Raw genomic sequence first — 23589 nt, forward strand, 5'->3', positions numbered from 1 at the left:
GGTATTCCTCAAGTAGAAACTTTTGCTTTCCCTCGGGACATGCAGCTTCCTGTCTTCTGTTCCAGAGTGTCATGCCATCTAGCATGGAAGACTCCCTTTCTTTTCCTTGGAAGGGGATATTTTCTGTATGGTTTCCTTCTTCCTCTACTTCTAGCAGTCCTACAGAAGATTCAGCTGGATTCTCCAAAAATCTTGCTAGTGATTCCCTTTTGGCCAAGACAGCACTGGTTTCCCCTCTTAATGCATCTGGTCATGGATAGTCACCTTAAGTTACCTCACAAGTTGGACCTCCTCACACAGGACAAGTCTGTCCTCCATCCTCACTTGTCCACTCTTCAACTGACACTTTGAGTAATAGGGTTTTGATCACTTTCAGGCACCTGTTTTCTGAGGACGCACTCAGGATTTTACAGGATGCAAGGAAACCCTCAACCTGAAAATCGTGTATGTCCAAATGGAAAAGATTTTCTGTCTGGTGTCATGCTCGTAACCTAGACCTTTTTTCAGTGGGGGTCCCATTGGTCCTGTCTTGTGTGAGTTGCTGCAGTGGCCTGGCCTTTTGTGATGATCTTGTCTGCCCCTGAATCCTCCTTTGGGTTTTCATTTTGAGGACAAACAATTTTTTAAAGGCATCCTGCATATTAGGCCTCCAAGGGAAACCTATTGCTCCTCCTTGAAACCTTAATTTTGTTTCGGAAAAATTGACCGACTTCTTTTGAGCCTGCAGATTCTGCTTCTTTGCAACATTGTAGCTGGAATACTGTTTTGTTGTTGGCTGTTCTGCTCTGATGGTTTCTGAGTTCTGTCCGGGTCCTTGTGGCTGTTCCTCCTGTTTTGGTTTTTCACAGGGACAGGGTGTCCCTTCATACTAATCATTCTTTTTGAGTTGTCCTTGAATCAGCTGGTACAACTCTCTTTCTTTTCGCTTCAAGTCTGATGGTGAAAAAGTCCTGCATACCTTGGATTCGTACAGACAGCTCAAGTACTACTTTGATAAAACTAAGGTTATTCATAAATCTGATCAGCTTTTTGTTTCTTTTCATCTCAGGACATTGGGTTTGGCTGTTTGTAAGCAAACCGTCTCCTCCTGGATATTGAAGACCATTTTCTTTTGCTACATTTTAATGGCAAATCTCTGCCTGCTTCTGTTCTACCAGGGCTGTTGGTGCCTTGTAGGGGTTGGACACAAGTTCCATCCTTGAAGCTGCTACTTGGTCTTCAGTGCATACCTTTACTAAGCATTATAAGTTGGATATGGTTTCTGGGGCCAGAACAGCTTTTGCTAGATCCGTTTTATGAGTTTGAGGACTCTTCTCATTCTGTTTCCTGAGCTTTTTTTTTACTTTCCCTTCTGTTTAGAAGTCTGCAACAGTGATATAGAAGGACATAGTACAAAACTAAAATCTTCCCATAACAATAGATGTTCTTCTCTTCACTGTTGCAGTATTTGTTCCCTCCCTCTATTCTGTTTTTTCTTTCAAATTCCCTTCTGGTTGAGGGTTCCCCTTTTTCTTCTGCATTTTTGCCTTCTGTATGTGCATGCACTCCTTTGTCCTATGGAGACTGTTCTCTTCTGGGACAATTCAGTTATGGGTAGGTTCCTTTCATGTCCTACATTGTGCGAGGAACATGGGAGTGGCATACAGTGCAAGCAAGATCATTAGGCTTTGGTATACTGGCCAAGTATCGGGCTGCCGTGGGCAGGAGATACTTTCTGTTTTAGTACTGCAAAAGTGAAGAGAGGGAATCGACTGTTATGGTAAGATTTTACACAGCTGTACTATCTCTGTTTAACATATTTGGATGCAGCCTTGTCTGTTTTAATGCACTTCATCCTTTCAAAATGCTCTTTCATTTGAGTGGTGGTTTTACAGTGTGTGGTTTTAACATCATGTCTATTTCTTAACTACAGCTGCAAAGATGGAGTATTCAGGCGGTACCAGGGATCAAGAACAAAAACTGATTTTATAAGCTTCATAGATGAGAAGAAATGGGAAGAAATCGAACCTGTGTCTTCCTGGTTTGGTCCCTCTTCTGTTTTGTAAGTATTTACAATTATGATTTTTTTATATATGAAGTGTGCCTTTTATCTTACCATTTTTGGTTGTATTTGCTTTATGTAGATTTTGTGCTAATCCCATGGCTAGGATGTTTATCAGCCTAATGTTTATGAATGATATAGTGGAGAGTTTTGATTGTTGATATCATTGAAGACTGTGTAGGCAGGCCATGTTTGGTAACAAACTGCAAATGTTATAACTGACACTGGCTGTCACAATGTTCACATTACGTAACTAGTTTAGACGTAAGACTGCATACCATGCTTTCAAATAGAGGCTACCTGCTCCTTTATTTTTTAATGAGTAGCTGTATGCAAAAGCTGAAAAAAAATGGATTTTCTTTTGGGTACTAATGCCCTTCCCACCACTGTTAAGTGGTTAACATATTATAATTTAATATTAATGTATTTTAGACCGAACTTTTAACTTTTCAAAAGAAAAACATATAAAGAAAATGAGATCACAAAATGAATAGCAATATCCTATCAGAGCATAAGAAACTAAGCTACCAAGAAACCATACATAACATTGCAATTTTGAGTACAGTCATTGTGAATTGTGTACGGTATGTGGAAAACCTAGGTCCTCATACATATACAGTCACAGTTGGGAACAATTCCCATAAGAAAGCTTCTGGTTAGGCTAATTGTTTAAATACATAAAAGTATAGTTATAGATAGATTACATTTTGTCGCCATAGTGGTCTAGAAGACATCGCCACTGTAGAGGTAACTCGTGTGACAAACTTCCTTGTTTGAGTGTACAGTTTTGCCTAGGTGCAGTCTCAGAAAAAAAATCCTTGTATTATACTGTTGACATCATTTCTGTTTTCTAGTGCTTGGTAAAAAAGTTTAACTGTAACTAGCAAGGACCCAGTATATTTCTAAGGTAGGGAGGGGAGTGTGATTTACATCGGTGTATTTGTGTCTTTCTGCTTTTCCCAGTTAGGGGTCGCCACAACATAACTCCGGTCCGCTAATGATTGGCAGTTGATTTTTTACGTACCAGCTTGCCAGGCCTGACGCACAACCTTCAATGAAGGTACGCCCATTCACGCATGTCTCCACGCAGAAGACGCTCTAGCTGAGAATCGAATCGGACAGCGTCTTACTGTGGGGCGACAACGCTACCGCAGCACCACCTGTGTATGACACTGAATATTCAAAACAGTCATTCCAAGGAGATGGCTATTCAAAAGTTCCTTCTAGCTTTTTTTGTAAGATAGCCCCCAAATATTTTGTTCTTCAGGTATCCCCAGAATATATGGATATTTTCTGCTCCCTCTATGTCCATTTCCAGCATTTACTATTCCTCAGTATCCCCCGTCTCCATTGCCTGCTCGGGGGTAACATACCATCTGAACAGGATCCTTAACTGTTTGGCATAATATTTTGGCCACTTCCTGAGCCTGCTTGGAGCCCTCCAGACCTGGTATCATTGCACCTTAGTTGTGTTCTTTTTTTCCCTCTATCGAATTTTCTGTCTATTCATAGCTGTTTTACTTGCCACTTTTCTGATTTTGGGATACTGCTAAGTAACTCCTTTGGGGCCAATCCATTAAAGTCTAAGGTTCCCTGTATATGTTTGCTCAGTCCATTCCTTTGGTAAACCAAGAATAGCCCCACCTATTGGGTCAGCATCATTTGTTGTATTGTTGTCTGCACCCTTTGGTTTGCTAGTGATTTTTGGCTCAATTGAAAAGCTCCCACATAGCGCTATATGTGCTGGACACCAAGTCCTACTTAGTATTTAAGAATATAAGCAAGGGATTTTGATAGTCTCCATTCCTTCTCACCTGGGACCTCTCTGTCAATAAGATCCTGGGGATACCTTTCAGATATGGGTGATTGGATGAGAGGATATCCCTAATAAAGTGGAAAATGTACTTCAGTGTCCTAACCTGTGTTGTTTTGATATTTCCACCTATGGTCTGGATGTTGGTGGCCATAAATAGGAGATTGTGCATCTTGGTCACAGATTCAGTAATGACAGTCATCAAAGGGTATCCCATCTTTCTTTTGCCAGTGTGCAGTCAGTACCTATCACAGTGCTTCTTCTTGCAATCTATAGGGCTGAAATCAAGTTGACATCCTTTACTTTTGAGACCAAAAGAGACATTTACCTTTCGCGTGTAGATCCCAAAGCAGCCACTTATGAATTTTGGCACAAGTTTCTTGTCATTATTTTCCTTTACTTTTAGGGACTTTTTTCATTCTGTTGTACTCTGTAATACAAGTGTAAGAAGGATTATTGCCTTTTGCAAGGTAATAATTTTAGTTGTAAAATTTGATTATTTTTTTGACACACACTGCTTTACTGAAGTGTTTCATTGCTTTCGTCTAAGGTTATGTGTATAGTTTTTAGCTTCAAGCTTTATTTCATATACTGTATATAATAAGTTATTCCTAATGGTAAATGTGTTCATTTTGTCAATTTACAAAAAAAAAGTAAAGTTGGCACTGCAGCGGTAGAGTTGTCGCCTCACAGCAAGAGGTTCTCCCGATGTTCATCATGTTTCACTGCTGCAGTCATTACACTTGGGTTATCCTGCCATCAAGCAGTCGGCCAGAGTTCCAAAGTCTTGGTCCGGCTTCGGTTGCTGTCGCTTCTTCCCTGACGTCAGTGCACCAGGGGTATATTAGATGCAGCCGACGCCATTTTCTTCAGTCTTTCTTGCTGCGCGGTGCCTGAAGCAAAAGCATTTCGCAAGTGCCGGTCGGCCGACTCCTGAGATTTTTAATTTGAATTTCAGAACCGAAGTCTTCTATAAAGCTAAGTACCCCATTGGGGAAACTTTTTATTGCCTCAGACCGATGTCAGTAAAAGTTAATAATTGTATTTCTTGTGGGAAGCAAATACTTCATAAGGATTTTCATTCTTACTGTATTCCATGCCTAGACCCAGACCACGACGTCACTAATTGTCGGTTTTGTGCTAGATTTAACAAATGCACTATTAAACGTCTGTTTGATTTTGCTCACCATTACTTTGGCCGAAGATTTAATTATCCCATGCCATTGGAACAGCAGACTACCTGAATACACAGAAAACACAAAGACAAGGATAAGGACAGGCACCTGAGGCCAAAAACAGATGATGAAGCCTCTTCTAGGCCAGTCGCCGGTTCTCAGTGAGGTGCTTTTGCAGCCTCTGACACCCGCAACCTCAGAGCCACAGGCCACCTCAGACTCCCACGTGAAGATGGCTAGGCCTCAGATACTCAAGTTGTTGGCCCTACAGAAACTAACCCTTCAGATGGGTCTGGAGCCGCTGAGCAGGCATCTGCTTCTGAGGGTGTTTTCAGACCTTCACAGCTTACCATTACAACTTCTGCAAAGTCTAAGGCTCCATTAAAGGCAAAGAAGCAAGTACAGCATTCACCTGGACAGGCCTCCATGCCTAAAAAAACAAATGCTTAAAATGGCCGAAGACTTAATTACTCTGATCAGGGGTTCCCACCCCACCCCACCCCCGATAAAAGGCCTAGGCAGGATACAGACTATGACTCCTCTGACCAGGTTTCCATCTGTTCTGATTCCTCTTTGGATCATTGATACTCTCTGCCCCCCTATGAGGACTCGGATGCTGAAGAATCTATTTCTTCAGCCTCTCCTCCTGAGGATTATTCTTTTGGGGAAACTTTACATACCATGAGGGAGCATTTCCGTTGGAAAGGCCAGGATTATTCAGAATCCAAGAAAGGCTCAGAGATTTTTATTTATTGCCTCAGCACAGACCCCTGGCTATTCCGCCAGTGTTAGATATTGTGGATGATGTGTTCTCTTAATCCAGTTTAAATTCTGATTCTTTACCCCCTGCTCCAGTCAAGCCAGACAGGTATTACAGAGTCCCTGACTCTCACAAATTTCTTTATAAAAACCCTGCTGCTAATCCAGAAACTATTTCCCAGGGCCCCAAAGGGGTAAAGGCTTCCACGGCTAAGAATCCAGTTCCCTCTGACAGGGATTCTAGAGCCTTAGACAAATGGGGGAAGAAAGTTTACACTTCTGCAACTTTAGCAGCAGTGAGAGCTTTAAATTGCCAATTCCACATGCTTAAATACCAACCATATTTAATGTCTCTGCTTAAACAGAAAATGACTACAGTTTCAGAACATCCTGACTATAAGGAAATGCAGGAATTATTGCATGCAACTGAACAAGTAGGAAAACATACTTTGCAGTGTGGTTTTGATTCATTAGAGGCTTCATGTAGAGCAGCAGTTACAGGGTCTGTGATTCGAAGGCATGCTTGGTTAAAAGAGCAAGCTTTACCTGATCATGTCAAGGCTAAATTATTGGATGCTCCTTTACAGAATGGATTTTCTTTTCGGTGTTGAGGCAGAGGAGGTATTAATGAAAATGGAGGATAAGGCAAAATCTATGCAAACAGTGAAGGGTTTCTTACAGGTGCAGCCACCTCGATTTAGTAGAAATTGGCCTTCAAAAATTGGTCCTTTCCAGTGTCAGACAGACCACAAGGAGGCAGATACAGATGCCCAAGAGGCAGATCTCGGCCCCAAGGCTCTTACAGACCATGACAGTGGGGTACACCAACCCCAAAAGGAGGTGAAGACAAGTCACAACCTTTCAGGAAACAGTCCCAATGACTTCCCCCTTCAAATGCTAAACTCCTTCCTTTTGGCAGCCCCCTTAGGGGGAAAACTAGCACTTTTTTTTTTCACAAAATTAGCATATAATCACCCAAGACAAATGGGTTCGGAACATTGTGTCTCAAGGTTACAGGTTACACTTTCACACTCTACCAAGACTAAAAGGAATGCCAAACCTGCCACAAAATCAATGGGCAGAGGTGCAAAAACAAATTACAGCCCTCATGGACATGAGAGCTATTCAAAAAGTACCACAACAGGAACAGGGACAAGGATTTTACTCAAGACTTTTCTTGGTTGCCAGAAAGGACAAAGCCTGGAGACCCATTCTAGACCTTTCCACTCTAAATACTTACCTGGATGTTGCAAAATTCAAGATGTTGACACTACAGCAGCTTCTCCCCATGCTGGGCAAGAAGGCTTGGCTGGTTACTTTGGACCTCAGAGGCATACCTGCATGTCCCTATCAGACAAAACTGCAGAAGATGATTCATAGCTGGTTCAATGCATTTCCAAATGTCCTTCAAGGATGCATCTGCAGTCCTTAGAAATGGGTTGTCCTGTCGTCAGGCAGCCCTTTGGTCGGCCGGATTCCAAAGTCTGGGTCTGGCCTCGGCTGGTGTCGCACTTTCACCCGACATCATAGCTGCAGTTCTTCGGGTATAAAGGCATCAGCCGACGCCATTTTCCTCAGTCTTTCTTGCTGCGTGGCGCCCGAAGCAGAAGCTGTTCGCAAGTGCCGGTCGGTCAGAACCAGAGATTACTACAAGTACCGAAGACTTCTAAAAAGCTAAGTACCCCGTTGGGGACTCTTTCTTGCCTCAGCCGATGTCAGAAAAAGTGAATAACTGTTTAACTTGTGGGAAACAAATACCTCATAAAGATTTCCACTCTTACTGCTTACCTCGTTTAGGCCCAGACCACGACGTAGCAGCTTGTCCAGCCTGTGCTTCTTTCAACCGACGGACGCTTAGACGTCGGTCGGAATTTGCTGAAGAGTTTTTCGGCTCCGATTTTGCTTACATTATGCCGTCGGATACTCCGACTACGCAAATTTCTAAAAAAACGCAAGGAAAAGGACCGACACTCGCGGTCTGCGGTTTCGGCCGAAACTGCGGTTAAGCCAACCGCGAGTGTCTCGGTTTCGGCTGAAACAGAGTCCATGGTTCTTCCTTCGGCCGAAAGCTTACCACTTACCGAGGCCTCATCCAGCCTGGCTGAATCTGCTACTGAAATCCCACCTGCTCTTGCAGGTTCGCAGGATTTATCTGATACTATCCCTTTGGATATTTCTACCCCTGCACATGGTGCTGCTAGGCCTCCTGCATCCATGTCTATTAAGGCCTTTGCCAGGGCTAAAGCAGCAAAAACTACCAAATCTGTGCCTGCTAAGACCCCCTCTCACAGGCCTAGTTCCAGTTCACAAATGCTTAGTCTAGCAGAGGATCTCATTTCTTTGATCCGGGGATCCCAACCACATCCAGACAGGGCCTCTCACCCACCTCCAGAGAAGAGGACTAGAGTAGAGCCCCCTGAGCCAGTTTCTTCAGATGGCTCCTCTGATGAGTCGGATAATTCAAACCCTCCAGAGGGCCCCTTTTCTCGTTATGAGGACTCTGATGCAGAAGACTCCATTCCTTCTGCCTCTCCGCCTGAGGAATTTTCTTTTGGGGAAACCTTGCATGCTATGAGGGAACAATTTCAATGGCAGGGCCAGGATTTCTCAGACTCTAGGAAAAGGCTTAGAACCTTTTTGCATTTGCCACAGCATAGGCCTTTAGCCATTCCTGCAGTACTTACTGTTGTGGATGATGCTTTTAATGATGCTTGTACTGCTCCTGATTCTCTTCCTCCGGCCCCTGCTAAGCCCGATAGGTACTACAGGGTTCTGGACACACATTATCATTTGTATAAGGCCCCTTTTGCAGATCCCGAAACTATCTCCCAGGGACCCAAGGCTGTAGCAGCTTCTTCAACCAAAAACCCCCTCCCCTCTGAAAGGGAATCTAGGGCCTTAGAGAGATGGGGTAAAAAAGTTTACACTTCTGCTACTCTTTCAGCTAGAGCCTTGATCTGTCAATTCCACATGATTCAGTATCAGGAATTTATGTTAGACCAATTAACTAAAAAACTGTCCTCGGATGAACCATTAGACAAAAAATCTGTACAGGAAATGGTACATAACATTCAACAGGTCAGTAATCATTCCTTAAAATGCGGCTATGATGCACTGGAGGCTTCCTTTAGATCAGCCATGACTGGCACTGTGATCAGAAGACATGCATGGTTGAAAGAGCAGTCCTTACCAGACCATGTAAAATCAAAGCTCCTAGATGCTCCCATGGATAAGCTCAATTTGTTTGGCTCCCCTGCGCAGCAGGTGCTGAAGAAGGTGGAAGAGAAAGCAAAATCTGTCCAGACAGTCAAGGATTTCTTGCAGGTCCAGCCTCCAAGGTTTAGCAGGAACTGGCCTTCCAAGAATTGGTCCTTTCCAGACACCTCCAGAGCTCCGAGAGGCAGGAATAGGCACTCAAGAGGCAGGGGTCAATCCAGAGGTGCCTACAGGGGACGCCAGTGGCAGGCTAACAACCAGCGAGGTACAGCCACAGATCCAGCCACCACCACTTCCACAGGACAATCACAGTGACTTGGCTCTGGCACCGCCTACCAGGGAACAACTAGAAGCACCCTTAGGCGGAAGCTAGCCTTATTTTCAGTAAACTGGCATTACATCACAGGAGACAAATGGATTTTACAGACAATAGACCAAGGTTACAGGTTTCACTTCCATACTCTACCAAGGAAGAGAGGAATGCCAAACCTACCTCCAAATCAGAAGACAGAAGCTCTAGAACAAATAACTCACTTACTAAGGATGAGAGCTATAGAAAGGGTACCATCTATGGAACAAGGACAAGGATTTTACTCCAGACTCTTCCTGGTACCAAGAAAAGAAAACCAATGGAGACCTATTCTCGACCTGTCCGCTTTAAACACATACCTCATTGTTCCAAAATTCAAAATGCTGACCCTACAGCAGCTTCTTCCCATGCTGGGCAAGGAGTCTTGGCTGGTAACTCTAGATCTCAAGGAGGCATACCTGCACGTCCCCATACGACAAAATTGCAGAAGATACCTCAGATTTCTTGCAGGATCAGAGCATTATCAATTCTCAGCATTGCCCTTTGGCTTATCTACTGCGCCCAGAGTATTCACGAAATGCCTGGCATCAGTAATTGCTCGTTGCAGGCTTCAGGGAATTCAAATTTATCCTTACCTGGACGACTGCCTGTTACAAGCGGACAACAAAAACAAATTAACAAAAGATTTGGAATGGGTCATTCATCTATTACAAGCCCTGGGATACACAGTCAATATAAAAAAGTCAAGGCTGATACCATCCCAAAGGATAACCTTCTTGGGTGCAGATTTGGACACATCAAAACAAATGGCATTCCTGACAGTAGAAAAACAGGAGCAACTCCCTTTCTACTTCATGGCATTAACAAAGCAGAACCAGCTAACAGCAAGAAAAGTCCTGCAAGCTCTCGGTTACATGGCATCCTGCATAATATTGATTCCACATGCCAGACTACATATGAGGAAGTTACAGTGGTACCTAAGGAATTTATGGTCTCAGCACAAGCACAGCCTAGAAACCCAGATTCCAATAATTCCATGCCTGAAACAAGAATTCCAATGGTGGGCTCAGGCCTGTCAATCAAACAAGGGACTGCCCTTCCACAGCACTCAACCAAGCCAGACCATCACAACAGACGCCTCAGACCTCGGTTGGGGGGCACACATGTTGGACAAGTGCATACAAGGCTTATGGACTCAAGACCAGCTGCACCTACACATAAATCAAAAGGAAATGCTGGCAGTAAAACTGGCAATTCAGGCATTCAGACCATTTCTTCGACAGGGTCAACTGCTGATAAGGACGGACAACACCACAGTTGTGGTACATCAACAAACAGGGAGGCACACATTCATACCCTCTATGCCGGATGGCAATGCACCTCTGGAATGTGGCACTGAGCTTCAACATTCAGCTTCAAGCAATTTTTGTGCCAGGAAAAGAAAATATACTAGCAGACATCCTAAGCAGAACTACCACGGATGCCCACGAATGGATGCTGCATCCGGACATCTTCAAAACCATTACAGGGAAATGGGGACTACCAGAAATAGACTTATTTGCATCCCCACACAATCACCAACTGAAAAAATTCTGCACAAGGACGTACCACCCACTTGCTTGGAAAGTGGACTCCCTATCTTTCAATTGGAAAAACCTGACAGCATATGCATTCCCACCTCTTCCTTTGATGCACAAGGTGCTATTGAAGATCAAAGAAGACCGTCCAAGGATCATCCTGATAGCTCCAGTCTGGCCAAGGCAACATTGGTACCCATTACTGAGGAGCATGTCTCGGGAACAAATATGGCCTCTGCCCCTAGTTCCCTTGCTGTTAACACAGAACAACTTCAAAACCCTGCATCCAAACCTGAAAACACTGCAGCTGGCTGCCTGGAACATTGCATAAGACCAAATAACCCAGATTTATCTCAAAGGGTTAAAGGTATTATCTTGGAGGCTCGCAGACCCTCAACAAGAAAAAATTATTCAGCAAAATGGAAAAGATATCTCATGTTAAGTTGTCAATCTCGCCTTCATTCTTGCTTGATGGGTTCGGAGCCGATCCTCGGCTCCGACTCGGCACTTGCTTTAGCTCGAGAACTCCTTTTACCAGCTCGAGGCAGCCCCATATCCCATGATGCAAGGCAGGAAGTACCCAGATCTCGTTTGCCGCTCCGCTTGGGAGGTCTTCTCTTTACCAGCTCCTGGTAAGTAATTCACTTTTGTGACATTTAAGCCCCTTTTTTTCTTAAAACCTTTTATTTTTGATAGTTTAACTTTAAACTTAATTTTTTCTGACAGAAATCCCTGTCTCTTTTAAATTTTTAGTCAGTTAATTTCCTTTCCCATCCCCCCCCTGTTAGGGTGTGTGTGTTGGTTTATTTTACTATATCCCCTTTTGGGATTAATTTAATTTAATTGGACTGGTGTGTGTGTGTTTTTGGGCACCATGTCTAAAGAGAGGGTTTCAGGTTATAAGAAGTGTGACTCGTGCTGTCAGAAGATGTCTCTGACAGACGGACACACTTCTTGCCTGTACTGTTTAGGCCCTCTTCACCTGCAGGACTCCTGTGTTATTTGTCACCCTTCAGCCAGAGAGTCCTGCAGGAGAGTAGAATAAGTTGATTCTGAGGGTCTTCTTAGTCGGAGGGCTCTCCGCTAAGTCGGCCCCACAAAATCAACAAAATCTGCCAAGACCCAGGCTTCTGTTTCTAAGCCTGTGGCCTCGGCTCCGACTCGCTTAGAGTCGAGATCGGCCCGCTGGAGCCGATTCTGATCTGCTAAGCCTTCGGGCGCCGATGGCTATCGGCGCCCGGCTTTGACCACTGGGGTCGGTTCGACCGCCCGGCACCCACGCAGCGGCATCGTGTCGGCCCGACACCCATGTGGCATCGGTGTGTCGGCCCGATCGGCTCCGACACCGTTACTCTGGTGGCTGTATCGGCCCGCTGGAGCCGATATCGAGCTTTCTGCCGGCTCCGGAAATCGGTGCCGACAGGATCAATAATATCCGATGACCCATTCCAGGAAGAGGTCGAGGTCTCCTTCCTTGAGCCGATATTTCGCCCGGCCTCCCTCTTCTATCGGAGCGAGCCATCGGAGCCGATCTTCAAGGTCATCCAGGTTGTCAGACCATGACCTAGAGAGAGTGGTCAGTAGATTGCTCAAGTCACAGGTACTGGCCCAAATGCTACACAGTCCGTCTCAGCAGGCGACTGTTGCTCCACACCCGTTACAGTTCCTCCTTCAACTCTACCCCAGAGTTTGGAGTTGGAGTCTTCGGCAGGGTTACTGCTACGGCTGGAGGACGGATACCCCTTCTGTTCCTTCAGCCCCTACTCTTATCTCCTCTTCCTTAGAGGGATTCGGTGGTCGGGCTTCCATGGTCTCCTCCGAGGGGTGAGTGGCATCGGACCCTTGTCCGAACCCGCTCTTCCCCTTGGAGCCTCGGCCTTGGTGAGCTCGGCTCCGACATCTGCCTCGGAGACTTCCCTTCGGTGGCCCCTGGAGTTCCTAGCTCTTGAGCGGGTCTCTCGGACCTGCCTGGGAGGGAGCATTCGAGGTGATGAAGAGTGTACTGGCCACTGGTATCAGTCAGCAGTCTCTTCCCGTAGCTCCTCCTCTATTGTACCTGTTGACATCTCTGCCACTTCTCTGCTACAGGACCCAGAGATCCTCCGCCTCAGGTTTCCCCATTGGGAATTTCCCCTCTTCCGAGGATTCTCCTGATGTTTGGAGATCCTCCTAGGAAGAGGACTTGTAAGAGGAAGCATGTAGACTCCCTGAGTCTGTCACTCGGATACTGACTTTGATGAGTCAGAGGGATCCCTAGATCCCCTCTGAGGATGTCTCCTTCTCAGACATCCTAGAACTTCTGAAACAGAGGGAAACTGGCCTCCAACAATCCCTCTGAGGATGAGTCAGTATACCTAGAGGCGTTTGGATCTCGGCCTCCACCTCCTGGGTGTCTCCTTCGACCCCTTATGCAGGTTATAGCACGAAGGCGTGGACAGCTCCTGACTCTGTAGAGCCAGTCCCTAGGAGGCCTTCTAAATTTATAACTGCCCCTAGTGACAAACAATTCCTTACAAAGGGTGTCCCGCTGATGCCATGGTGGTGGCTGCGGCCACCAAAAAGGAACTTGCAGATCCTTCCGTGCCCGTCCATCCTCCTAATAAGGACTCTAGGACCATGGATAGGTACGGCAAGCGGATGTTTTCCTCAGCGACCTTTGCTATGCGTTCGCTGAATTATCTTTGTCACTTCACCAGACTCCAGAGAGATATCCTGAAGGAGCTGGGAGAAGTAGTTCAGGATCCTACAGCTGCAGGGGCCCAAGAAAAGATTGCTTCGCAGCTAGGAACCCTCAATTCCATTGCTAACTCCTCCATGCGGCTAATATCTTATGCTGCTGATGGAGGGTAGAGCCAGGCACAGGTGTGGCTCTTAGACGCCAAGCCTGGATGCGGCTATGTGATTTTATGGATCCCTTTAAGGCGTCCTTCACAAATTCTCCCTTTGATGGGTCAGCTTTGTTTGGCCCTCAGGTGAAGGAAACCTTGACCAGGTGTGAGCAGGACGGCAAGACTCTTTCTGCTGTTGGAGTCCGTTTTCCACCCCTTCTAGGCCTTATCCCAAAGGACAGAAGGGTGGGAAGATGTGGTTCCGTAAATCCCAAGGAGTCACGCCGATTCACGTGGTCAGTTTACCCCTAGAGGCAGAGGGGTAACAACAACAGACGCCGCTCTAGAGGCAGAGGGGTCCAAGAACCAGGGCAACAGGGAGTCTCTTCCTGAAAAGCCTTTTCAGCATCCCTGAGGTGTTGCCCGGCTGTCCCTCCTTGGAGGCAGTCGGGAAGATTATCACTGTACCCAGAAGCCTGGCACTCCCTCACTCAAGACAGATGGGTACAGTCGATCATATCCAAGGGTTACATAATTCCTTTCGAGGAAAGTCCTTCCCTCAAGTTCCCTTCCAGATGTACCACCCGGTCTAAGGGACATTGCAGAGTTAGAGATCGCAAAACTACTGCAAAAAAGAGCCATTCAGCCAATCACAATAGACCATTCAGAGCCCGGAATCTACTCAAGGTTCTTTTGGTCCCCAAAAGACGGAGACTGGAGACCAATATTGGATCTCAGCAGACTCAACAAGTCTGTCAGGAAGACAAGATTCGAATGGTCACTCTTCAGTCAATGCTGCCCTTCTTACAGAAGGACAACTGGGTGTGAGCAATAGATCATCAGGATGCGTGCTATCACATCAAAAGTCACAGACGCTCCAGGAGATTTCTCCGCTTCGGCTGGGGTCCAGTCATTTCAGTTCAGAGCCCTGCCCTTTGGTCTCACTACAGCCCCAGAGTGTTCACCAAATGCATGGCAGTGGTCACGGCTCACCTGAGACGCCAAGGATTCCAGGTGTTTCCGTATCTCACGACTGGCTCCTGTCAGCCACCACCAGGCATCAGCTTATACAAGCCAGGGATTACACAATAGACCTTTGTTCTCATTTGGGCATCTCAGTCAACTCGAAAAGTCATCCTTATCGCCCTGCCAGTCTATTACCTTCATAGGCAAACTTAAACACTGTTCGGATGTCAGCTACCCTTACAGAACAAAGAGTTTCAGACATTCAGACTCATGTCAGGATCATTCTGGCCAGCAAAAGGTACAGGCCAGAATGGTTCTAAAGGTATTAGGTCTTATGGCTGCGGCCATCACTCTTCTTCCCTGGCTCGATTCTACATGCGCCCTTCAGTGGATGCTGTTCACACAGTGGTCATACCAGCAACTTCCCAATGCGTCACCAGATTCTGGTGACACAAACATGCAAAGAACATCTTGCTTGGTGGATCACATCGCCTCAGGTTCACCAAGGCAGGTGCTTTGTACCTCCCCCGATAGCCACTGTCACCACGGATGCCTCCCTGATCGGGTGGGGGTCATTATCAGGGCAGGATGGTTCATGGGACGTGGCAACCGCTCGAGTACCATCTGCACATAAATGTCCTGGAGATGAGAGCAGTGCTTTTAACGTTGCAAGCCCTCAACGACTTTCTTCCCGTAGGGACAATTGCAGTCCACACAGACAACATGTCTGTAGTTTGGTATATCAACAAACAGGGCGGAACCAAGTCCTACCCCTTGTGTCGAGAAGCGCTCAGACTATGGCAATGGGCGATCTCCTCTCATCGGTTTCTGGTAGCAACGCATATCCCTGGGAAAACCAACATTATAGCGGACAGATTGAGCAGAGCTATTCTCATGCCTCACGAGTGGTCTCTCAAGCAATCCATAGCGGAAGAGATTTTTCTGGAATGGGGTCGTCCATGTTGCGATCTTTTGCTACTCCCCAAAACAGCAAATGTCCAGACTTCTTCAGCCTCTTCCTCTATCAGGCCATCCCCCAGAGACGCTCTGACCCAGGATTGGCCCCAGGGACTTCTTTATGCCTTCCTCCATTTCCTCTGATCCCTCAGGTGATCCAGAAAGCTACCGCTTTGAGAGCCAAATTGATTCTCATTGCCCCTTACTGGCCTCGACAAGTTTGGTTCCCTTCCTCCATCGCCACCTTTTGGTGCAGCCGTGGCATCTGGACCCAGTGCCAGATCTACTGATTCACCAATCCGGTCAGCTGCACCGGTCAATCCCTTCTCTCAACCTCACAGCATGGTTGCTCCACTTCCTTCCTTAGCCAGGCTTCCTTTGATCTCTAACCCAGTTAGAGATATCATAGTAGCTTCACTAAAATCCTCTACCAGGAGGATTTACACAAGCAAATGGAAACGTTTCTCTTATTGGGCTAAGGCCCAAAATATTGATCCTTTACTGCCCCTGTTCAGGCAGTTCTGGACTTCTTAGCAGAGATTTTCCATGCAGGCTCCTCTTCTTCCACAGTCAGAGTTCAGTTGGCTGCTATTTCTAATTTTCATGTCGGGATAGCAGATCATAATATTATGTCCCATAGACTCTGCAGGGCCTTTTGAAAGGGATTTTCCTACTAAAGCCTCCAATCAGGAATCCTCCTCCTCAGTGGGATTTAAATTTAGTGCTGACATCCTTGATTCTTCCCTTGAGCCAGCTGTTTCTTGTTCCCTGAAATATCTTTCTTGGAAAACTTTATTCCTAGTGGCTATTACATCTGCCAGGAGGGTGTCTGAACTTCATGCTCTTTCAGTTCGACCCCTATTTAATTTTTCACAAAGACAGAGTATCTTTGAGAACTAATCCATCCTTTTTACCGAAGGTCGCTCAAAAACAATCTGAATCAATCTATTGATCTCCTGTATTTTTCCCAACTATTCAGATAGAGCTGAACAAAAGCTACATTATCTTGATGTCCACCGTCAGCTTAGATATTATTTGGACAGAACAAAAAATTTAGAAAATCTGATCAACTTTTTGTTTCCTATGCGGATAATAAAAAGGCCTTCCTGTTTCTAAAGTGACTTTGTCCAGATGGCTTTCTTGTCATCACTGAAATTTATACGATCAGGGAAAACAGCTGTGCTCAAAACCTAAAGCACATTCAACTAGGAGTTTAGCTACTTCTACAGCTTTTCAAGCTAGACTACCTTTAGACACTATTTGTGCAGCGCCACTTGGGCCACTCCTCACACTTTTGTTTCCCATTACAAATTGGACTTGGCCTCCAGGGACAGAGCCAGTTTTGGCTCTACAGTCCTCAAGAGTTTGTTCCATTGAGCCACCCAGGATAGAGGTGCTAGGACGGTCCCATCAAGCAAGAATGAAGCGAGATTGACAACTTAACATTAAGAAGTTATGTACCTACCATAACGCTCCATGTTAGTTGTCTTCTCGCCTTCTTTCTTCCTCCCTCCTTCCCCTGGCCTGGACAGACCTTGTATAAGAAACTATAATGCTAAAGACCATTAGACCTGGTCCCTTTTCCATTTGTAAGTTTCTTCTTCCTTTGGGAAGTATTGTTTATGCTTGGTGTTATTGCCCTTTTGTCAACAAACGAGATCTGGGTACTTCCTGCCTTGCATCATGGGATATGGGGCTGCCTCGAGCTGGTAAAAGGAGTTCTCGAGCTAAAGCAGTGCAGTGGAGCCGAGGATCGGCTCCGAACCCATCAAGCAAGAAAGAAGGCGAGAGAAGACAACTAACATGGAACGTTATGGTAGGTACATAACTTCTTAATTTGGAGTACTGCAAAAGGAGAGAATGTGTCACTGGTAAACATAGCTAACATCCTGGAATACTTGGCAGAGCTCTTCCACAACGGCCTGTCCTATTCTTCCATTAAGATTCATGCATCGGCTATTTCAGCAGAATACAACTTGGATCCTCCAGTCTTCTCACATCCTATGCTCAGGCAGTTTCTGAGAGGGATTAAAAATGTAAAGCCACCTAGGAAGCCACCATTGCCAGCATGGGACTTGAACTTTGTGCTAGAAAAGTTGACACTCCTCCTTCGAGCCAGCAGCAACAGCAGAATTACAGTACTTATCATGGAAAACTGCTTCCTTGCAATCACTTCAGCAAGAAGGGTATCTGAGCTACAGGCATTAATGGCAATACAGCCCTTCCTGATCTTCCATCAAGATAGTGTCCATGAGAACTAATCCTACTTTTATGCCAAAGGTGGTCTCCAGGGTATCTTTAAATCAAGCTATCCACCTACCTACATTCTTCCCCAACCCACAGAACAGGGAGAAAGACTGTTGCATACCTTGGATGTACATAGACAATTACGCTACTACCTGGACAGGACCAAGAGCAATAGAAAGACTGACCAGCTACTGGTAGCATATGCGACAGGAATGGAAGGAAAAGCAATTTCAAAAAAGACAATCTCTAAGTGGATAGGAAATTGCATTAGATTTTGTTACTCCTACCATGGGAAGAAAACTCCAGAAAACATCAGGCCTCACTCTACAAGGGCTACAGCCACTACCACAGCTTTCTTACGAGGAGTGGCTACCAAAGACATTTTAGAGGCTGCTACTTGAGCTCCGTGCATACATTTGCCAAGCATTATAATTTACCTTTATACTCCAGATCCTTGAGCAGGTTTTGCCACTGCTGTTTTGCAAGGGATCTTAACTACACCATAATCTTATTTCTCCTCCTCCCCAGTTTGGCTATGGTATTCTACCCATTTGTAAGGACTGCAGATGCATCCTTGAAGGACATAGTACAGTTTTGTACCTACCATAAATGTAGATGTCCGATAGGCATGCATCTGCAGTCAGGATTACCACCCTCCTTCCCTCTGTGGTACTCCTAGGTATTTGCCCATCTTGTAGCTAGCTGGGGAATCTATTATGGTGTATTTGTTTGTATATATGTACATACATGCTTATTTTTGTTTGCTCTCTACTATTTGGAACCATTTGCATTTATCCAAATTTAGCCTTCCTAGAGGGCACCTGGCATCTGGGGCAAGAAACACTGAGGAAAATGGCGTCGGCTGATGCCTTTATACCCGAAGAACTGCAGCTATGATGTCGGGTGAAGTGCGACACCAGCCGAGGCCAGACCCAGACTTTGGAATCCGCCGATCAAGGGCTGCCTGACGACAGGACAACCCATTTGTAAGGACTGCAGATGCATGCCTATCGGACATCTACATTTATGGTAGGTACAAAACTGTACTTTCTCTGCACTGCCCTTTGGCTTATCTACTGCGCCCAGAGTCTTCACAAAGTGCCTGGCACCAGTAATTGCATTTTGCAGACAACAAGGAATTCAAATATATCCATACCTGGACGACTGCCTTATTCAAGCAGAGAGCAAGGACATTTTTCTACAGCATCTGGCGTTTGTAAAAAGGTTGCTAATTTGCCTAGGGTACACAGTAAATGAAAAGAAATCAAAACTAGTGCCCTCACAAGAGATATTATTCCTGGGTGCCACCTTAAATACAACGGCCCAGATGGCATATCTCATGCCAGACAAGCAAGGACAACTGACTCAATATTTTTAATTGTTGGCAACAAAAACCCAACTCCCTGCAAGAAAAATTCTGCAGGTCTTGGGTTTCATGGCATCTTGCATACTTCCAATTCCATATGCCAGACTGCATATGAGGAAATTACAGTGGTACCTAAGAGGTGTTTGGACTCAACACTGCCACAGTTTGGAAGCAGTAATACCTCTAATTCCCTGCCTACAACAGGAGTTTCAATGGTGGGCACAGGCATGTCACCTCAACAAGGGACAGCCTTTTACTCTACCCACAGCCAGGCAGACAATAACAACAGATGCTGTGGATTACGCCTGGGGAGCACACATGGCATGAAAATGTATTCAAGGCAAGTGGACCACAGACCAAATACATCTTCACATTAATCAAAAAGAGGTGTTGGCTGTACAAAATGCCTTAACAGCTTTCAAGGATTTTCTACATCCAGGACAACTTTTACTAAAGACAGACAACACCACAGCTATGTGGTACATAAACAAGCAAGGGAGCACTCATTCTTATCCCCTATGCAGACAAGCCATGACCTTGTGGAACACAGCTCTGACCTATCAAGTTCATCTGCAAGCACAATTCCTGCCAGGAGAGAAAAATACACTGGCAGACGACTTGAGCAGAAACATCATGGATCCTCACGAGTGGAAATTAAATCCACAAATATTTAGCATAACGCAGAAATGGGGGTGCCCAGAAATGGATTCACCTCAAAGAATTGCCAGCTACAAAAATTCTGCACAAGACCTACCACTCACAAGCGTGGAAAGCGGATGCTCTCTCATTCAGCTGGAAAAGCCTAAAAGTTTATGCCTTCCCACCACTGCCTCACCTTTCATAAGTACTACTGAAAGCCAGACGAGAAACCACAGATGATTCTGATTGCTCCAGACTGGCCACGCCAGCACTAGTACCCAATCTTAAAGAACTTAGCTCAAGGTCCACCATGGATTTTACCTCAAACTCCACACTTTGACTCAACAAGCCGATCAGATCCTGCACAGTCAGCTCAAAACTTTAAACCTGGCTGCATGGCAGACATTAGTCAGTCAGACAGACAACACCACTCTAAAGCTGTTATGGATGTCCTTTTGGAGGCCAGGAGGCCTAGCACCAGGAAATCTTATTCAGAAAAGTGGAAGAGATTCTGTGCCTGGAACCAGGTTCAAAGCTTTGACCCTCTTGTCCCAATCAGATACTTCAGTACTTGACTGAGATGCTGGACAAAGGACTATCCTTCTCATCCATTAAGATCCACGCTTCTGCCATCTCGGCTCATTACAACACAGATCCTCCTATTTTCTCTCATCCATTGCTAAAACAATACCTCAGAGGGGCTAAAAACATAAGACCGCCCCGAAGAGCACCAACACCAACTTGGGACCTCAACTTTGTCTTGGAAAAACTAACCTTACCACCTTTTGAGCCAGCCAATTCAGCAGAACTAAAATCTATCTCGTGGAAAACTGCTCTGCTTCTGGCAATAACTTCAGCAAGAAGAGTCAGAGTTACAGGCACTAATGGCAGTGGAGCCTTTCATCATTTTTCACCAAGACAGGGTTTCTTTAAGAACCAATCCTTCATTTATGCCTAAGGTGGTATCCAGTGTGGCTCTTAACCAAACTATTCATTTGCCAACTTTTTATCCAAATCCCCAGAATAAAGGTGAGAGGCTTCTGCATTCTTTGGACATACACAGACAATTATGTTTCTGTTTGGACAAAACAAAAGCTTTCAGAAAAACTGAGCAATTGTTTGTAGCATATGCTGCAGGTTCACAGGGAAAGGCTATTTCAAAGCAGACCATTTCCAAGTGGATAGAACACTGTATTCGGTTCTGCTACACACAGCATGGGAAACCTGTTCCTACTAACATTAGACCACATTACACCAGGGCAACAGCCACTTCAACTGCCTACCTTAGAGGAGTACCCACCAAAGATATCTTAGAGGCTGCAACTTGGAGTTCAGTGCACACCTTTACCAAGCATTATCACTTGCCTCTTTATTCTAGATCCAGAGCTGGCTTTGCCATTGCAGTGCTGCAGGGCCTCATAGCCACCCCTAATCCTCTATAGAACCAGCCACCCTGACTCAGCTTTGGGATTCAACCCAAGTGTAATGACTGCAGCAGTGAAACACTATGAACATAGTTCAGTTTTGTACCTACCATAAATGTAGATGTTAGAGTGTCTTCACTGCTGCAGTCCAGGTTACCCACCCGCCATCCCCTCTTTCTTAGCTGGAACTTATCTATACCTTTCAACCTATACTACCTATGTGGTTATTTGCTTATAACGGGAGGTTTTGTAGTTTACATTTTCGGCATGTTTAACTACCATTATGTATTGCCTTCCTATTTGGGGGCACCTGACATCTAGGGCAAGAAAAACTGAAGAAAATGGCATCAGGTGCATCTAATATACCTCTGGCGCATTGACGTCTGGGAAGAAGCGACAGCAACCGATGCCGGACCAAGACTTTGGAACTCTGGCCGACCTGCGGGACCGCCTGACAGCAGGATAACCCAAGTGTAATGACTGCAGCAGTGAAGACAATGGTAGGTACAAAACTGTACTTTTAATTCTCTGCTGTAGCGCCTTCTTTGTGGAGTCGATCATTAGTGGACCAGAGGTCTGCTGTGGTGACCCCTAACCAGGAAAAGTCGAAAGAAAACAACAGCTCTCTGTATGATTAAGCGACTCCTTACAGGAATGTGGTATCCTGAACTATTTGAATAGAACTGTTGCTTAAAAAGTAGCTGTTTCCACATTTTATTAAAACTGACTTCAAGGGATTGCATTCCAGCCCCAAGGCCTTCCCAGAATAATCAGACTTGTTCAGGACTTTGTCAGAAATCTCCAGTACATGTATACTTATTGGAGCACAGTCACCTGCAAAAATGGTATAAGCACTGATGGGTCCTTCTGAGACATTGTTAGTCTCTGGTAAGCTAACTATTCTGTAACCAGTAGAAAGAGATTTGGAGATGGGCAGACTTCCTGCTTCCTCTGTCAGTTACCCGTGGGTGAGAGAGACCAACATTAATTAGAACTTGATAATAAGGGAGATGTGTGTAGTATCAGGTATTGTAATCTTCAGTTCCTCCTCTGGACACTTTTGAAGTGGAAATCCCAATTAATTATATCGGACACCTTCCTGATACCAGAGAGAGTAATTGCTAATTTACACTGGGACTTTTCATATCTATGAAGGAAGGTTGTTTACTCCCACCCATTACAGCTACCTCTCTTTTCTACTGAACCTGGACTATATGTAAAAATGTAATTTGAGGCCTCCAGAAGATCCTTGTCATTATTGATAGGTCTTATGCTGTCATCTTAATCAATTTCATCACTACAAAGTAGTGTATAAAGAACCATGCTGTGCACCTTGGGTCACCTTCTCTCCTTCACCACCAGAAATTTTCCTTCCAGAGGATCTCTACCTCCACTTTTGAGAGTTCAGTCAAGTTAATTTCTATTTTAAGTACTGTTTCCATGTCTTTAAGATCTCACAACTCTTTCCCCCTGCCGCTAATCGTTCTTGTTAATATTTTAGGTCCCTGGTCATCTGTGTAAGAGCTTGCACTTGCTGCTGCTTCAGATCTCTTCCATATCTATAATCTCTCCTGTTACAACCACTGTACAGCCCTTCTACCATTGGGAATTGAAAATGGTCTTGGGACGAATGTGACTATGAATTACTTTTGAAGTAATGGCTCTCCTGCATCCTTTTCCATTTTTTGATGACCAACTGAAGTGAGCCCATGACCAACTCCTAGTATTTGTGCAGATGTGTCCTGTTTAATAACTAGAGTTAACTGTGCTTGGTCAGAGTTAACTGTGCTTGGTCAGAGTTAATTGTGCTTGGTCAGAGAGTAACATCATGAATGATGGTGTGTAACTTGAACTTGTATTGCATTGGAATAAAGATAGTCTACTCTGTAAACAAACAAAAAAAATGTCTGTTCTGCTTCCTTGTTGGGTAAGGTGCTGGAAAGTTAGGGTAATGTTACTGGGTGGAACAGTATCTACCCATTCACCTTCAAGCACCAAGATTTCAGTACCTTCTGACACTGCTTGTGTTGCTTTTTTTTCTGTGAAATAGTTTAATCTTTTTGTTCCTCTGCCACTAAGGTCCCCCGCTTACACACTAAATTTGGTGGGACTTCACTTCTGCCAAACTTTTAGGAAGTCTTTGAAAATCTGACTTAGAGGTGTAAACAGTCCCTGTAATCGATTTTTCTGTGCTAATGGTGCCCTTCCATGCTAACCATTTGCCCTTGCCACTCCTAATTTGGGTTGTTGTCACTGATAGCTAATTTTTTG

General features: G+C 45.1%; 1 protein-coding gene across 1 annotated transcript in view; it reads left to right on the forward strand.

The window, feature by feature from the left end:
* Positions 1–23589, forward strand: part of TMX1 (thioredoxin related transmembrane protein 1) — a 369569-nt gene that overhangs the window by 127684 nt on the left and 218296 nt on the right. Inside the window, exon 4 of the mRNA XM_044074320.1 lies at positions 1913–2041. Within this exon, the coding sequence (XP_043930255.1) occupies positions 1913–2041 (129 nt within the window). The remainder of the gene's footprint in view (positions 1–1912; positions 2042–23589) is intronic.

The sequence above is a fragment of the Protopterus annectens genome, chromosome 6.part0 (assembly GCF_019279795.1).
Source record: "Protopterus annectens isolate FY-2018-M chromosome 6.part0, PAN1.0, whole genome shotgun sequence".
In the NCBI taxonomy this organism is placed as follows: Eukaryota; Metazoa; Chordata; order Ceratodontiformes; family Protopteridae; genus Protopterus; species Protopterus annectens.